This window comes from Labeo rohita, chromosome 6, assembly GCF_022985175.1.
Source record: "Labeo rohita strain BAU-BD-2019 chromosome 6, IGBB_LRoh.1.0, whole genome shotgun sequence".
Taxonomy (NCBI): Eukaryota; Metazoa; Chordata; class Actinopteri; order Cypriniformes; family Cyprinidae; genus Labeo; species Labeo rohita.
The window spans coordinates 1978253-1996464 of NC_066874.1; the positions used below are offsets into that span (position 1 = coordinate 1978253).

An 18212-nucleotide genomic window follows, 5' to 3' on the forward strand; every position below is an offset into this window, starting at 1 on the left:
TGCGTCCTTATGCAGTGTGTTTAACACATTTCCTCGCTGTCACACCTTAGATATTCAACACTGTGATTGTCTTTGCTGCTGGCAGCCTTAATCTCTTCAATCACAGATAAAATGACATTATTCTGCTCAGAAGCTATAGTTCACCAGACTTGTAATGTCTCTGAGCACCGTTTAGACATTTACTCCACCAGGAATGTCAGACCGAGTTCCTAAAGGGCCACTCAGTCCTGTTCCAACTCTAATTCAACACACCTGAACCAGCTAATCAAAGCCTTCAGGATTACTTGAAAACCAAGTGGGTGTGCCGGGGCTAAACCTTTTCCACAAAATGTTTATTATAGTAAATAAAGGTTCTTTAAATTCTTAAAATGTTCTTCACACTTAAGGCTAGCTCACAAATTTAGCATGAAAAAAGTCCATTATCCATTGTCAATAGCTTAGACATGTGAAGCTCTGCTCACACAGATGTCACTCCTAAAACCTTGAATTTGTGTGACAATCTTGAATATGACTGAAAATGAGGAAATCGTTGCGCTGTTTCCTATCAGAATTGCGGTATTTTGTGTACAAAAATCTGCCAGGCAGTGCTAAATGTGAAAGAAACTCAAAGGAAAGGATTAGTTCACTTCCAGAATAAAAATGTAATATTTGATAATTTACTCACCTCCATGTCATCCTAGATGTTCATGTTTTTCAACATTCCAAAATAAATTAAGATTTTTGAGGAAAACATTCCAGCATTTTTCTCCATATAGTGAACTTCTACGGTGGCCCAACCCTGCTGAAAAAAAAAAAAAAAAAAAAAAAAGCTAAAACCAGCCTAAGATGGTTGGCTGGTCATCCAGGCTGGTCTTAGCTTGTCGTAGCTGGTCAGCAGGCTGGTTTTAGAGACCAGCTAAAACCAGCTACTTCCAGCTTTACTTCCAGCTACTTCCTAGGCTGGTTGGCTGGTTTTACCTGGGGTTTTTTTCAGCAGGGAAATTATAGTTTCAGTGCAGCTTCAAAGGGCTTTACACGATCCCAGCTGAGGAATAAAGGTCTTATCTAGCAAAATGATTGGTCGTTTTGGGGAAAAATAAAATGTAAATACTTTTTAACCACAAATGCTCATCTTGCACTAGCTCTGTGACAGACATGCGCGTCTTCACGCATTGTGTAATCACGTTGGAAAGGTCTCGCGCTGTTAGTTTTTCGTCTGTGTACTTCAGTTCAGAAAGGTGGGGTAGGGTGAAAAACTCCATTTCATTTTCTCCTCCATCTTCAAAATTGTCTGACATCGTTTTACCTTTTTTTGTAAAGGGCGTTTGACTTGACACTTGGTCGGTAGGGGAGCGCGGGGCACAAACTAAAGTGGGGTTACTTGTAACACACGTGGTTTAAATATTTCCACACATGCTAGCATAACCAAATTTACAGTATTTAACAGTTGGCATAGCAACACTATACAGAAAAAAGCCAAAATTCAAAATCCTTTTGAAGATATTGCTAAATATTTATTTTACCATAGTAAAAGTAAATGTCTGAATGTTGTAGAATGTTGTAACACTGAAAGAAATAGATGTTTAATGTTTAGAAATGATTATTTCAAGAAATGTAAAGCATTTTGGCTCGTTTGTGTGTCTCCTGTTCTATGAGAGCTGTGTGTGGAGGGAGGGGACTGTCTCTAAATGTCTGAATTTGTTTCATCTATTTACGCACATATTGTATGGCATCGCTGAAAAAAAAAGGATTTCATCTAAAAGCACTTAAAGTTCTGAAGAATGACTGCAGACCACAGACAATGAACCTTTTGTTTTTCATGGTTGTACTCCAAGGACCGGATGAAGGAAGTTTGTATTAGATAAACATTCCAAAGTGGTTCTTTCATTCCACAAGCTGGCAGTTACTTAGTTTTGCATTTATCTTAGATACTTTAAGGTGTCAAAAAAACCTTTTAACAGAATTAAGTTTTTAATAGACAAAAGTCCTTTTTATTGATGTGGGATGTGCTTTGTCTGTCTGGGTCTAAAAAGGTATGATGGTGGTGAGTAATGACTGAATTTTAGCTTTGTGATGAACTATTCTTCACATGATTTTGTCCACCCGAACTTTATTTAGCATGAACAGTGAATACTGACCTCTGTTGGTCAAAGGGAGGAATTATCTTAATCCAAAATTAGCGATTTTAAGACGCCTGCTCAACTCTTCCTCCTGAGCATGTTAGTTATATTGCATTAGAAGCACAACATTAATTCCCCTTAAACACAGCAATAACATGCAAGGCACAATTTCTATTCACAGCAATGCAACACAAGTTGCACAAATGCAACAGAACCATGCAATTTGGCGTTAATCCAAAAGTGATGAATATTCACCGTTTTTCGGTCAGTTCGTAAAATGCACCAGTTTGGACATTTACATTAGTGGTTTCAAACTGGGGGGTTGATATTGCTCATTACTTGCCTTTCTATTAAATGAGCAATGATTTTTTGAAAAGTTACCATCATATTTAGGGATCCTTTAAATGAATCTAATCATAGGTTTATCCTGATGGTGGCAGTGTTGCATCATGCACATGTTTAGAAGAGCCTGATGGTGACAGACTGAACATAAAACACACACACATCACAATATGCATCACATTTCTGAACACAGTACGATCAATCATGTTTCGGAAACATTGATCATTATATTTAATAGGTTTATATGACTTATTTGATTGAAACAAGTGACAATATCTTTAGAAATTCCATAGTTACATAACTGAAGCATCTGCTTCCATAAGGAACATTAAAGCAAAACAAAGCATATAGAGAAGATGCATCATTAAAATCACTTTAACATCAGAAACCTGCAGTACGTCTGTTCAACATTAATTGAAAAGCCCATTTAGAAATGCAACTCTATTTTAAAGTCTTATAAAACACACACACACACACACAAACAGTCATCTACCATCTTGTGCGAAACACAATTTTGTCATGATGCAAGCCAAACAAATGCAAGTCACATACAAATAAAATGTGTAGCAGGATAGATCAAGGTAAACTTCACTAACATAATACATTACATTCAGTCCTTGTCTGTCCTTCCTTTCTAATGAATAAATTAACTTTTCAGTCTCTGCCCGCAGCTAAATTCACCCTTTGTTTCTTCTTTGTCATTAATAATCACCTCTCATTTCTGCTGCTGTTTTATTCATTTTATTCTTCTTCTCTCCTTACGGGGGCCAAATGACCATGATTTAAAAAAAAAAGGAAAAAAAAAAAAATCAGGAGAGATACAGCCTGAGTAAAAGTGAATTTTCAGATTATTTTGTGTTGACGTCCAACACAATGAAAAAAAAAAAGTTTGCTGACTTCCTAGTGGTTTTAAGATTTTAAGACCAGCAAACAGAAATGCTTCCAAATGAGATTAGGTTCAATTTTAAAAGCTTTTTAAATAGTTGGAATCACTTCATAGAGGTTTGAAATGATATGAGGATGAGTAAATGACGACAGGATTTTCCTTTTTACACATCGCTGGTTCCTTCTGACAGAAGAACCACAAATCAGAACAATTTCAGTTTGCATTAAAACTAATACTAAGACTGATTATATGCACAAATTGTGTCAGGATACAGTTTGTAAAATCGGGACTGTTTTAGTTGTATCGAGACGTCTGGTCACCCGACCTCTCTTCTTGTGTGCAGTTTTGAGTAGAACAGTCAGTCTGTCTCCAAATCTCTGCTGTCTGATTGGTGTTTCAATTCCGTTCTTGTCTTGTTCCCCTCGTGGAGCTGATGATGCTCCTCTTCATGAAACTGCTGGGCCTCTTGTGGCATCCTCTGCTCTTCTTCTCTCATATCGTGGATCTTCTGATGGTCTTCAGGACCGGTGTTCTCCTCTTCTATCTTCTGGTCAGTGTTGTGGATGGGACTCTGGTTTGCCTGCTGTAAGTCTGGCTGTACCTGCAGATACGCCTGAACCCTGTGCCGCTGGGCTTGGCTTTCACTGAAGTCAATGACTCGACACTCATACGTCCCCTCGTCGGATGGTCTAACGCTAGACAGACGAAGCTTATGTGAGATGTTGCTACCGACCACTTTTACCACCTTAAAGTAAACACAAAATATAATTATGGAACTAATACATTTAGCTAAATATTGACAAAGCAAGTCCTTTTAAGTTTGGGAATTAAGAAAACCAACTGTGCGCAAAATGAAGAAGCACGTTTGGAGCGACACTGAAATTCTCTCACAAAAAGTAAAATTAATGAACATACATTAACATACAGACAGCTAAAAGACCCTCATGGCCTATATAATCAATTACACTCGTTGTTGTCAAGGACATGAATAAGAATTAATGAGATAATTAAATTACTGTGCAGAATTACTAAAAAGAGAATTTCAACAAGAAAACAGGAGGAACAAGTATCAGAATGTTCTGATGTGAATGTGTTATGATAATCAAGATGTGAAACATCTATATCAGAATAAATCAAAATATAATACATATGTAACTGTGATCATTAAAGGGCTACTATTATGCTCATTTACAAAGTCTTGATTTTGTTTTGAACATGTTTTCATGCTTGGTGGTTCGAAAAACACATTATTTTTCATATAATTTAAATTATTACAATACTTTTCTCCCAGCCTGGCACAAATGGCTCCATTAGTTCCGGGTTTGATGAAGCCCTACCTTCCGAAAAACGAAATGTGTTGAACAGCTTAGATGTGATTCAGTACTGCTAAGCCCTTTACCAAAGTAGCAAGTTCTGTATACAACTGTTAGCACAAGCTAGATTAAAGTCATATTTTTCTTACAAAAATGCATCAATTCGCTACAGGAGGCCTTTATAGACCCCCCATGTGAGGCACTTTTTATTATGGATGGATGTACTTTATTGGACTTGTTTTGGACTGATGAAGAGAAATGCCCATCTATGCCATTCTAAAGCTTAGGAGTGCCAGGATAATTTTTAATATAACTCCAATTGCATTTGTCTAAAAGAAGGAAGTCATGTACACCTAGGATGCATGGAGGGTAACATAATACGCCACAGTAATGTTGGGTCCTATTGTCAGCCTGCCAGATTGCTGATACATGATAGTATCATGCTAATTTATTTGCGGGTCTGACACGGCCACTCTAGTCAGTGCCTGTGTTTATACCAGCGCCGTCTCTTTGGCGCATTGTGGCTCTGACGCAGCCACTCTGGTCAATGCTTGTGTTTATACCCAGTGCTCCGTGGCTCGGTAAAGCTTCTCAGAAGCTGCTCTCCATGGTGCATCGCTGAAGTTAGGCTAAACCTCGTAACTCCCCACTCCCCAACCATACGGATTTTCGTAGGCGGGATTTATTTTAATGATATTCTAATGGGCCGCGTTGTGACATCATAACATCAGAAAAACAAATGCTGTATTCCAAAAGAGCCGTTTGTTGTGGTTCTTGAAAAGGGATTTTTTAAAAACGAAATATTTCCCTTTGAAGCGGACTTTGAGATTTGTAACTTTGTAGGTCTTTGTAGACCGCACACTGACTAAAATTCAAAAAATGAAAAAGCATAATGAAAAAGCAGGACCCCTTTAAGCACTTTTTGTTGTTGTGGTTGTCAAAATTAAGAGACATGCAAAACTCACACTTATTTTAGTTGCTCCCTTTGGTGTGTTTTCCCGTGAAATCACCTGTTGACACACATCAGTATTTAAAACCAGGTACTGAACTTTCATATATTCTGTAAAAAATTTTGTGTCAATAAAAATTCAATTTTATACACATATAACAAAATGAACGCCTTCAAATCTTACCATATCTATTGTTACAAATCTAAGAAAAGAGAAAAGAAAACAACAAAATAATGTCATGTAAAAACAGAAAAGAAAGAGGCTTTCCTGATTGGTTGTCCATGCTGGTTGCTCTGCCCAATCTCTGCTGTGTCTGGTGTACCACCACTGGATCTCCAAGGAGACGGAGGAGGAACTAGCACCTCTGAAGGAGCAGGCCATTTCCACATCATCTCCAGCCTGAGAGACCACATCATGAGGAACCTCGGTGAAAAGAGCTGAAGAGAAAGAAAAAAGATTCAAAAAACTACATTCAATCTACATTTCACTGACTATTATTCAATATGCTCTCTTTTATAAGCTCTTGGCTGTGTGAATCTCTTCACAGAGATACTTCAGTATGTGTTTGTGTGTGTGTGTGTGTGTGTGTGTGTGTGTGTGTGTGTGTGTGTGTGTGTGTTTAAAGGTCTGACAGTCCAATGCTCAGGAAAACAAATTAATTGCAAAAGGACTGGAGATAATTAAGCAGACACATTTGAGGACAAACAATATAATGAATTCACTGGTATAAAACACACATGCACACACAAACACACACACAGTCTGTGTGTCTGCCAAATGCCTAAAGGCTCAAATGTTCTCTTGAGAAACAGCTTCTGCAAAATAATGTTCTCCATGTCTTCATTCAGTTCTGATATTTGTTTCTCACTGAACTATTGTGCAAGGAACCAAATAAAAATAAGTCATTATAAATTGATAATCTGCTCTTGTTATTGAATGCTTCTCGAATCTGCTCTTGTCTCGAATGCTTCTTTTCAGCTAGAAAACCTGAAAAGCAAACTTACTGCAAAAATCTGCAAAAAAAGTACAGACAAAAGAGGAATATTATTACAATAATAATAATAAAGAAATAATTGATGATAGATGATTGTATTATTTATTTATTTATTTTTATTATTTATTTTATTATTTTTTTAATGAGCCTATACTCTTGAAAATAAAAGTTTCAGGAGGTTTTCACAGTGATGTCATGTAGAACAATTTCTGGTTCCCCAAAGAACCATTCAGTGATCAGGTTTTAAAGGTGCAGTGTGTAATATTGACAGCTAGTGTTTGAAACAGGTACTGCAGTCCACATTCAAAATATTGCTTCTCCCACCCAGAGTTGCCATATCTGCTTAGCAAAACCAGCCCAGTTGCTGGACAGAGGACAGGGGATTTCGCTTCAATCTGTGGACTAAAAAACAGCCTGTCGCAACAGTATAAAAGCAGCCCAATTTTACAGGAACACTGCAGACTTGGCAACACAGCCCCAGCCCCCTCCTCAGAATCAATGCTCATCGGTCTTTCCAGATTAAGGACATGCAACAGGAATGAGTGCAACTGCCAACGGAAGGTGACAAGTTTTACACTGTAAGCTGATAAGCTAATTCATACACATTTTAATGTGCCCCTGGTCACAGAGATTTTTAGACGGAAGCCGAAGCTTTTTAGGTCAGGTACAATCTGCCATCTCTGACCCAGTTTGTTTGCTGGCTTCCATGGCTGTAATATGTTGTGTTTTCTGCCAGCTGGCAACCCGGGGTGTCGAAATACTATTGGGTAAACTGGCAGTGTGTGGAGTCACACAGACCAAAACAAAAACAGACATTCCAACAAAGAATGCACATCTCAAAGTAGAATAACTTTTTTCACTATGAAGAAACTTTTGTGGAAGGGAAGGATTCCATGGATGTTAAAAGTTCTTCAGTTGTGTGAAATTCAATTCAACTTTTATTTTTGGTTTATTTAAAAAAAAAAAAAAAAAAATAGTTTAAGTGCTGTGTGTGGAACCACTGTCTTACATTGTGGTTTACAGTAGGCATCTAGCTTGGAAATGCTGTGCTATAAATATTAAAAATAAGGAAAAAAGAAAAGTTTTTCCATTACATTTGCTTGGGCATCAAAGAACTTTGAAGAGCTTTGAAGATGTTCTGATAATTTAGAAAAGGGATATGAAACTTGCGGTCAACAAACCTCAAAGTACCATATTTACGATTCAAGAAGCAGGCTGTGGCACAGACACTATTTTGAAGCCATACAGCACTAGTACACAAACACATAAGCACCCTTCAGACAAAAATCACAACCAGTAAACAAAAGTCATGCTTAATCTGCATATACACAACAGCTGCTCTCATCCACGCTCTCATCTTCTGTCATTTCCGTCTCCTCCTCTCCAGCCTTTCTCATTTATATCTGCCTGAATCATGTCAACCTGCTGTAGGGCACCCCTTATGGAACAAGACTGGCGTATCCCATGGTGCATTGTACTTTTGACAGCCTCATGACGGATCTTCCCAGAATGGCCTACAAAGATTTGATGTTTAATAACATCAGCACTTTCACAAATCAACCTTTACCAGCTCAATACAGACTTTTCTACAGAATGCTACTACATTCACATTCTTCCTTAACATTTAATGAAACAAAAGAGATATACAGTAAAATAATGTCTAATTATATTTCACATTTAAACAATTAATAATAATAATAATAATAATAATAAATGTAATTCCAAAGTATTATTTTGGTGCACAATATTCATACTAAAGCAGAAAGAAAAAGAAAGAAAAATATTTATTGTAGTGAAAGGATTATGGCTAATTAAAAATAAAACTTAAACTAAATTTAAAACTGTAAAAGAGAGAGAGAGAGAGAGAGAGAGAGAGAGAGAGAAATTAATAAAATTAATAAAAATATTAAAAACAACAAAATATATTTTAGTTGCCAAGGCTACATTTCTTATTTCATTTTAGTTTGTTTAGTTCATTTAGTTTATTTTTTTGTTTAATAATGAATGAATTAATTAATAAAAACTATATAAACAGTAAAAAAAAAAAAAACAATAATGACTATTAATAAATTCAGAGCATATAAAAATAAAAACTGATTTAAAATATTAAAAACTATCGTAGGAAAAAAAAGGATCAGGATTTAGTATGTTTGTCTGTTTAAATGGTTCAGAAATGCATTCCAACATGTTAGTAGGCTGCTTGAGCTAGAATGGCCACCACATCATAAAATATAATTATAGAATAAAGGATATAATGTCAAAATTCAATTAGAGGAGCAAGTCCTGCTGCAAACAAAAGGAATAAAATGAGGCAACTGTAAAACTTCTACCACTTTCCCCTCTCTCTCTGTCTGTTCGTGGAACAGACGTCATAAATCACTACATTCATAATGATGAAGGAAGACATTAATATTCTTACTGTGAAGAGAATGTGCTCAACAACCAGACATTTGATTGCACTGAAAAATACTGTTTCCACTCCTAAAAAGGATGCACAGACATTCAAATCACACTGCTTGAATGCATAATTCACTCAATATATTTGCTTATAAACAGAAATTGTCAAACTGCCTTTTTTTTGTGCAGCTTTACAGAATTTGCACAAAACTCATTTTCTGAAAGCCACTGAAAACAGATGCTTAATTTACAACATGCAACTTTGGTTTCAAATTTGCTCGTTAGGACCACTGGCAGTACTGATAGGCCTACACTAATCATAACCATCATCACAATCTTGATTGTTTTTAAAAACTGAAGAATAATGACAAATGGAAAAAGCAAAAAGAGTCCAGACTGGGGTTCTAAAAGCCGCTGTAGATGCGCATGCCCGTGCTGCGTTAGAGTCACTCTCTTTTTCAGGAAATAAGTGCGTAATTGTCTGAATTGCAGGCTTGAAAGAGACTAATGCAATTCAGGCAGAACCGAAGCACTGAGCCGCTCAGACTTCATACACTTCAGAGCAGATTTCTTTTAACCCCAGCGATGGACACAGCGATGGACACAATTTGCAAAGCTTTAAATAACACCATTAAAGAAAAAGTCCACTTCCAGAACAAAAGTTTACAGATAATTTACTCACCCCCTTGTCATCCAAGATGTTCATGTCTTTCGTTCTTCAGTCGTAAAGAAATTATGTTTTTTGAGGAAAACATTTCAGCATTTTTCTCCATATAATGGACTGATATGGTGCCCTGATTTTGAACTTCCAAAATGCGGCTTCAAACGATCACAAATGAGGTTGTAAACGATCCCAGTGTCATATCTAGCGAAATGGTCAGTTATTTGTTTTTTTAAATATTACAATTTATATACTTTTTAATGTCAAACACTAGTCTTGTCTTACTCTGCCTGGACTGTTTTTTTTTTGGTTCGTGACAGTTAGGGTATGTCGAAAAACTCCCATCTCATGTTCTCCCTCAACTTCAAAATCGTCCTATATTGCCGTTTTACCTTTTTTGTTAAGGGTGTTTGATCTTCTTTGCAAAGAATGTGTCGGTACTTCTGCAGCAACGTAGATTTTTGAAGTCGAGGGAGAAAATACAATTGGAGTTTTTTTCGACATACCCTAACTGTCTTCAGACAGCGTAACACAAGACGAGCATTGAGATTAAAAAGTATTTAAATTGTATTTTTTTAAAATTAAAATAACTGATCGTTTTGCTAGATAAGACCCTTCTTCCTCAGCTGGGATCGTTTACAACCGCATTTGGGATCGTTTGAAGCCGCATTTAAACTGCATTTTGGAAGTTCAAACTCGGGGCACCATATCAGTCCATTAAATGGAGAAAAATCCTGAAATGTTTTCCTTTACAACTGAAGAAAGAAAGACATGAACATCTTGGATGACAAGGGGATGAGTACATTATCTGTAAAATTTTGTTGTTAAAGTGGACTTCTCCTTTAACCCCTTCAATAGGCTAATGAACTACATTATGTGGTAGCATTTTTCCATCAATATTACATAATATTTAATTCATATTTTAATTAAGCTATGAATAAAATGTTGCTTCTGAACAAAATTCATGGAAAAAAAATGTATGCAGAAATGTTAATAATAAGCCATTTTTTGTTTTTATATTATCACTAATAATTACAGGAGTTATTTTGATTAAACTATCAATATGATTTACATTTTATGAAAACTTCACACAATGAAATATTTAAAAACAGCTGGTAAGATTGAATTAAAGGTAAAATTCTGAAGTAGAAAGATTAAAATGTAATTTTCTTGCAAAATATACTCCAGTAATCTTTGTTTTGTTGTAGAACTGAGCCATTGTGGTCTGTACAGTATGTTTCATATTGAGATTTTATCCAATCAGCTCCACACACACCACATAAACATCTTTTCCCTTTGCGTCGTGGTAATTACTCCCTGATTTCTGCTCTTTGTTTCTGTAATGAGAATGTACACCGTGACCATCTGTTTTCTTTGTTCGGAGACAGACTGTCTGTGCGTCCTACAGTTCCTCTGGTCATTAATATGCACAGTCTCCATTCGGTTGGCATAAAGGTAATTATCCAGAGTCTAAAATGCTGCACTGTTATTGTCTGAGAGCCGATCTGCCCAGCACTAACACAGACTCCATCATCTCGCTCTTACATCAGTCTGTTTAATAACAGTCTGTAAAAAACTTTGATTGCTGAAGCTGTATGGATCACACTTATGGATCACCTGTGGCAGCAGTTACAGCTCTTTCAAGTCATTAAAGGCACTGCATGATTGACACTGGGATTTCTGATTCCTCTTTTTATCACTTGCTATAAATGCCATCTAGTCTTGAAAGACATTGTGTGTGTATATGAATTTCTAATGCACATGCAAAAAAATATCTTTTTGTTCTTCTCTGCTGGAACTCATTTCCTATTCTGGCTTTCTAATAAACCTGGCTTTGTATACTACCAATATTGTTGGCTCAGGGACGAATTGCTTTCGTCCTGTCTGCTAAATGCATATTTTCTGTATATATGCATCAAAGACTTGAATGACCAACTAGACTTGAAAAATGTGCAAAAGAACCAGAAAACTTGAAATTATTCAGCATTTTCAACATTTTTATTCAGAACAGCTTTTGTTTGTTTTTCTTTTCTCATAAACATTTATTTTCTTAATTGTGTATTTGCATAATGCAGTTTAGTATTTTTTGTATTGTCTATCATTTTTATATAATATTTAGCATTTTTCTTTTATTTAATTTATTTTTATTTTTTTTTTACCTTTGGACAGGTATACATACAAATAAAATAATATGTACTTATTTGTTTATGTATGTATTTATATCTAACTTATTTAAAGGTAGGTTATTGTTGTTGTTGTTGTTTTCAGGATTTCTCTCCATATAATGGATTTCTTTGGTGCCCCTGAGCTTGAACTTCCAAAATGCAGTTTAATTGCAGCTTCAAAGGGCTCTAAATGATCCCAGCCAAGGAAGAAGGGTCTGATCTAGCGAAACGATCAGTTATTTTCTAATTCAAATATTTTATTTTTTTTATTGTTAAATTGTAACCTCAAATGCTCGTCTTGTCTAGGTCTGGTTCAATACAGTTAGGGTATGTTGAAAAATTTGCATCTCATTTTATCCTCCAACTTCAAAATCGTCCTACATCACTGTTTTACCTTTTTTTGTAAAGGGCATTTGATCTTCTTTGCATGTTCACTTTGTAAACACTGGGTCGGTACTTCTGCAGCGATGTCTTGAACCGGAAATAAAATATGCAGGTCACGCAAACCTAGACAAGATGAGCATTTGAGGTTAAAAACGAAATAACTGATCGTCTCACTAAATAAGACCCTTATTCCTCGCCTAGAATCATTTAGAGCCCTTTGAAGCTGCATTTAAACTGCATTTTGGAAGTTCAAAATCAGGGGCACTGAAGAAGTCCATTATATGGAGATCATTCCTGAAATGTTTTCCTCAAAAACCATAATTTCTTTACAGCTGAAGAAAGAAAGACATGAACATCTTGGATGACAAGGGGGTGAGTACATTATCTGTAAATTTTTGTTCTGGAAGTGGACTTCTCCTTTAAGCCCCTCCACTGTTGCATTTGTTGGGTTGCTATCTGTTGGCAAATGAGTTTTCATCCAGGTTCCAGTGTCCTTGTGGATTTCAAAATGTTTTCTTTTCATTCTTGGTACTTCACTTCCATTTTTTCTATTTTTATGAGGTTTCCAGCAGAGCAACATTACCGCAGCATGATGCGGCCGCCACATGCTACAGTAGCCGGAGGTGTTGCCAATGCTTTACAAATCATCCTGCATACTTCCCTTGACTGATTTCCCAGAAACCTCGTCTTGAAATGTTCCTTGTTCTTCATGAAGACGTGTTTCCATGGAAATGCACGAATGTAATTTCATATGCATAATTGCATGCTGGTGCAATCAAATCAAGTTAATTATGCATTCAATAACTACATTATTTTTTGATTAATTCAGTAAAATTAATTACCTTATAACTCTAATATTACAGGCTACACTGTTCTACGTTAAATGCATAATTGCTCAATACTGTAACCCAAAGGGTGAATGCTTTTTGTATGTGAATGCTTTATGTCTTGATATATTAAGCAAAATTGTAAGCATGGTCATGATTAAAGACTGCAATACAGTGCCTGTATACATACCGAAACACTGTATGTAGCTTTTCAAAACTTTGAACTGAATCACTGCAGTTTGATACACGCTCTGAATCGCTGATTCAAAACAGATGATTCACAAAAGTTTTAAAGCTTCACAAAAGCGCCCATTACTAGCTACCAAGGCACCATAACATCAATAAATAAACTTATAATTTCGGACATGCCTTGCCTTCACATCTTTTTACATGGCGACATTTTCAGATTTCAGCTTTAAAAACGTATTGTTGGATTCACTGCACCAGTAAATGATGTGCAATGTTAGCAGCACAGATCTCTGTACCTGCAGAGATGCAAGCATTACCTACCACAGCGATTCTCAACACGCTTACCCCAAATCATGGAAGTGAGCGTGTGTAGAAGAAATAATGAATGAGAAATCAGGAAGTTGTTGACACCAGCATGATATTTGTTCTTTCTCACCTCAACAAAGGGTTGATTGGTTTAATCTCAGCTGGAGGAAGACCTCCATACAGATGAAGACAGACAGCAGAGGTCACACCCAGCTGGACCCCCTGTCTGAACAAAACCCCCTGTAGACATTATTAAACCAGCTCATGCTGACCCGCGACAGAGAGAAATCACAGCTGACGATGAGATGGCGAATTTCATGCAGCAAACATGTTTCAAATTGCTGGATATACTAACCACACAATTTTAAAGATGGAAATCAGATCAGCTGTTTATATCCCAATTAATAATATTTAACATTACATCACTATTACTTTGGTTTGAACAGATTTTTGTATGAGTGCTGCACCAAATTCTGCAATGAAAAACTGACTTTTCCTCCACATATATTCCAGCTGTTTAATTGAAAAATGTTTGAAAATGTTTTTAAAGCTTTAACTGACTTCAATTCAGATTTTTTTCCTCACAATTCTGAAAAAGTTGTTAAAAAAAAAAAGTTAACTTGGTTGCAAAAAAAGTCAGAATTGGGAGTTTATTTCACACAGTTCTGAGGAAAAACGTCAGGATTGCGACATGTAAACTCGCAATTGCACATTAAAAAAAAATAGAATTGTGAGATAAAAAGTCGCAAATACATTTTTTCTGTTTTTTCTGTTATCCTGTGGCAGAAACACGTTTCCGTACTTTACAAACAACTAACATGATGAAAAAATCTAGTTCACTATCAAAAGCCTGTTCTATAATGACATTATCTTGCAGGATTTCAGCAGTAAATACCAGCATTTGCTGGGTTATGTGATGTACACTTCACAAACACACAAGATATCAAGACTAACTTTAACTTTTAATTGACTCTGAGAGGCTGCTGGTGCTAATTGGTGTTTCAAAGTAACCAATCAATACTCAGCTCATTCACAGCACGCTCGTTTGTATTGATCAAAGATGAACACCTCAAAATCCATAATAATCACAGGGCATATAACATGACAGAAGAACAAAGAAAACAGCCAAAAAGGTAAACCTGAAAGCGGATGCTCTTCTCAAGACAATGACTAGAAAATAACTGTGGAACAATTTCCTTTGATAGAAATTTGAGAAAACAAATGACTAGTTCAAGAAAAAAGCTCAAGTAGTACTCTTAAACAATTACTTCACAAATAACTTACCAACATTTTACACCAAAATGAACTTGAATTTTGCACTGCTCATTCCCATGATGACATCTCAGCATGGTGCTGAACTCAGCCGCACATCAGACTGCATTAGCATCAGAGGACTTCTGATGAAAAAACCTCTGAATTACCATAACCATCACAGACAACCCAGGTGAAAAAAAGAGTGCATTTCCATAAAGTGCTCAATTTTCATGCACTAATTTTGTACTTAATATACTAAAAATGATTCTTTAGCACTTCTTAAGATAAACTTCAGTTCATCTAAGTGTACTCAACTGTGCTATTTTGGGACACCATAAATATGAGCTAAAATGTGCTTTTAACATACTATATCTACATTTAAAAATGTATTTAGTTACCACTTGTATAGTACACTTGAACCCATCTTTCATACAATAAAGTATACTACAAGTGGTAGATAAATACATTTTTTATATCCTTGCAGGACTCCAGTTCAGGACTACAGTCCGGTTCAGGGGACTTAATTCTGCTTATGTCTGCTTAAAGGAATGGATCAAAATTCTCTTACAAAAGTCTGACAATTTGTAGGTTTTGTTGGTGAAATCTGCATTAATAGAGGCTTTTTAGTTAAATATAAACCATTAAAAAAAAAAAAAAAAAAAACAATTAGGAAAATGCAAAACAGTTCATGAAAAATCAAAAAAGTCTACAACATATATATATTTTTTGACCAAATGTGTGTCTTTATAAAATCTGAACAACTAGCCCCAATCTTACATGAAAGACTGTTATGAAAAACCTTCAGATTTTCTACATTTGTATTTAAAATTGACATGAGAACACAGAACAACAGTTTATTTTACACAATTAACTCTTGTCTTAATGAATGTCAGTGTGGTTTTATCGTTCAGTCGTTATCCATATTACAAAAAAAATATGAAAATATGTAAGCTAAATAGAATTTTAACTCAATACTTTAACGTTACAGGAACATACACTTTGTGACAACTTGCCCCGCTCTGTCCTGTAGTCCGATTATATTCACAATATTGTATTTATCTTAATTTGGCTTGCTTTCAAAACTCTTAACAACCTATTTCTGTTAATACCATAATTTATCATTAAAAAAAAAAAAAAAAAAAAAAAAAGAATCTTAATCTTTTAGGAGTTTATAAGTAACTTTCAAAAACTAAGCTAATGCTTTCAAGCTCAAGTGTTAGGTTTCACACTTAATAAAATTAGCAAAAGATGGTGAAAACTTGCTGAGTTTCCTACCCAGACAGGATTTTGGGTGTTCCGAATCAGTTGCCTATATATATGCTGCCCCAGAAATGCTAAGTAGGCAGTTCATTTGAGACACATCCCACCACGCTCAAAGCCATTCTGCTTGTTTCTGTCCTCACACCTACCGTTTCCAGATACGTGATTATCCACTGCCAAATTCGCGGTGATTTGGGCATAAAGTCCCACCGACTGTATAATCCACAGCATCTCTCCAATCGAGCCCATTTCTGCTCTATACACTCATCAGATCCTGCCGGTAAATCGGCACCTGGGCGCTCGTGTCGGTCGGTGTCTGTGTTCCGTCACGCTTCGGAGCGCACTAACTGCCCGCGTGGCTGTGGCGGAGGAACACACGAGGGAAGGGCGCCTGGGATGCGGTTTGCTAAAAGATCAATTAGGCGGAGCGACATAAGGTAATTCATGAACCGTTTCTGCTCAGACTACAAAGAAACTGTGAAAGTTAAAATCACTTTACGTGTGTAGTCTAAACATTTAAGTTATTGCACAGAATTTCGACCAAGACTTTTCATTTAATAATGTAGTATGTTGTACAGATGATCAGGTGTCATCATTTGTAAACACAAAACCACAAAACAATGTTATGGTATCTTAAGCCATGTCAGAAAGATCGTATTTATGAGCTGAGTGCACATGAACGCAAACACACAATGTTGTAGCTAACTACAACTTTCTTCAAGGCAAGCAATTCGTACTTTCGGAATTAGTAGGCACTCGCCTATTAATTCTTGCCTACTCTTTTATGAATACTGAAGATTCAAACATACTTATCCGCTCGCCTACTGCTTTTTGCCTAATATAGAGTATGGGAACGTGACGTCAGCAGTGCACGGCATTCTGGGACTTTCGGACACGGATACAGGGTTAAGGCTAGAAGGAATACAGCTCTAGCTACTGGGCATGCGCATGTCAATCTGACATTATTTTGTCACACTGTACAACAATAAAACTGTTTTTATATTATAGTAAGGACTAAGTTTAGGGTTAAGGTAGGTGTAGACGTTAAAAAAACACAGTCCAACAGGTAGAACAATTCATTTCATTGTTAGTTTCCGGTCGGAGCTGTATCCGTTCTAGCCACAACCACACTACAGTCTAGACTGGGTGATAGTGGAGATGTAAAAATTTATATTGTACATTTAAAAACACATTAGAATGTAGAACGCTTGCTATGACATGAACTGCCATATCTGCTGTCATGACCGAAGTGGAGAACAGGTCTAAAATGAAGAGCAATTTTATGCTTTTCAGCTTGAAACAACACAATGGCGAAAGTAGCTCAATGAAAATCTGGCTTTGTTGTTTGTATTTATTATTTATTAAAGATTCATAATTTCCGATCCACATGAATTTGTAAGTGTTCACGCTATGAATAACACGTTTGGAAATGTAATTTAATCTTTGATATGACTCGTTGCGATCATTGTCTTTGTTCGTAAAGCAATTCATCTGATTTACTCTTCAGCAGCTCTTTGTAAGAAATCGTGTATTTGTTTAATTTAAGTCCAGTAAAACTAATTGCACTTCATCCCTTAATGAAATTAGGGCGATATGATATATGATTAAATACATCAGCGTTCCTCACGTACCGTCGCTCTGCATATATTGCATATGCCTCTCTTATTTAACCTGATTCAGATAACCAGCTAGTTCAAAGAGAGCTCCATGACTGAACTGTATTCCGATTAACACGGTCCCTACACAATGTTTATTGCTCCCTACTCCCTGAGCAGTGGTAATCAGTTGAAGTTTACTTTACTTGAGAATATTCATTCATGGATTTGCATGATTTCTGTGAGTGTGTATGTGTCTTGTTCTGGCCACATGACTGAGTGCTCGAATGAACGCAATGGATTCCAATATTAGTACATTTATTCTAAGCAAGTGCAAGCAGCTCTTAAAAATATTAACGCAAATACAGTCATTTTTTCCTCTAGTGATTTGTATTTATTGTCATTGTACACTATTTAGCCTGTCCTAAAACATGGTGGCGACTACCCAGAATGCAATGATTCCCACGCTCTATATCCACCTTATTTTTCAATGCGGAAGTAAGCTGTTTTCTTGTAATGTGTTAGACCTCCGGTTCATGGTCCACCATAGGGAAATAACGAGAATAAAATCGAAGTGCAGTAAACGGTAA

The 18212-nt window shown here is 36.2% G+C and overlaps 1 protein-coding gene across 1 annotated transcript; it reads right to left on the bottom strand.

Annotated features, from left to right (window-relative positions):
- Nucleotides 1-3099: 3099 nt before the first annotated feature.
- vstm2l (V-set and transmembrane domain containing 2 like) lies at nucleotides 3100-16400 on the bottom strand. Its single transcript, XM_051111605.1, has 4 exons — nucleotides 16177-16400; nucleotides 5857-6027; nucleotides 5606-5649; nucleotides 3100-4072 (listed from the first exon to the last, which is right to left on the bottom strand). Exons 1-4 carry the CDS (start codon nucleotides 16274-16276, stop codon nucleotides 3686-3688), a joined length of 702 nt encoding a protein of 233 aa, XP_050967562.1. The 5' UTR covers nucleotides 16277-16400; the 3' UTR covers nucleotides 3100-3685.
- Between the last annotated feature and the right edge of the window lie 1812 nt (nucleotides 16401-18212).

What these genes read in the sequence shown, in the direction of transcription:
- vstm2l (XM_051111605.1), bottom strand. Translation starts at nt 16,276, where the DNA reads ATGGGCTCGATTGGAGAGATGCTGTGGATTATACAGTCGGTGGGACTT. An exon ending in TAATCACGTATCTGGAAACG is followed by an intron (nt 6,028 to 16,176) that starts GTAGGTGTGAGG and finishes CTTTCTCTTCAG; the next exon opens with CTCTTTTCACCGAGGTTCCT. An exon ending in AGGGAGCAACTAAAATAAGT is followed by an intron (nt 4,073 to 5,605) that starts GTGAGTTTTGCA and finishes GTTTACTTTAAG; the next exon opens with GTGGTAAAAGTGGTCGGTAG.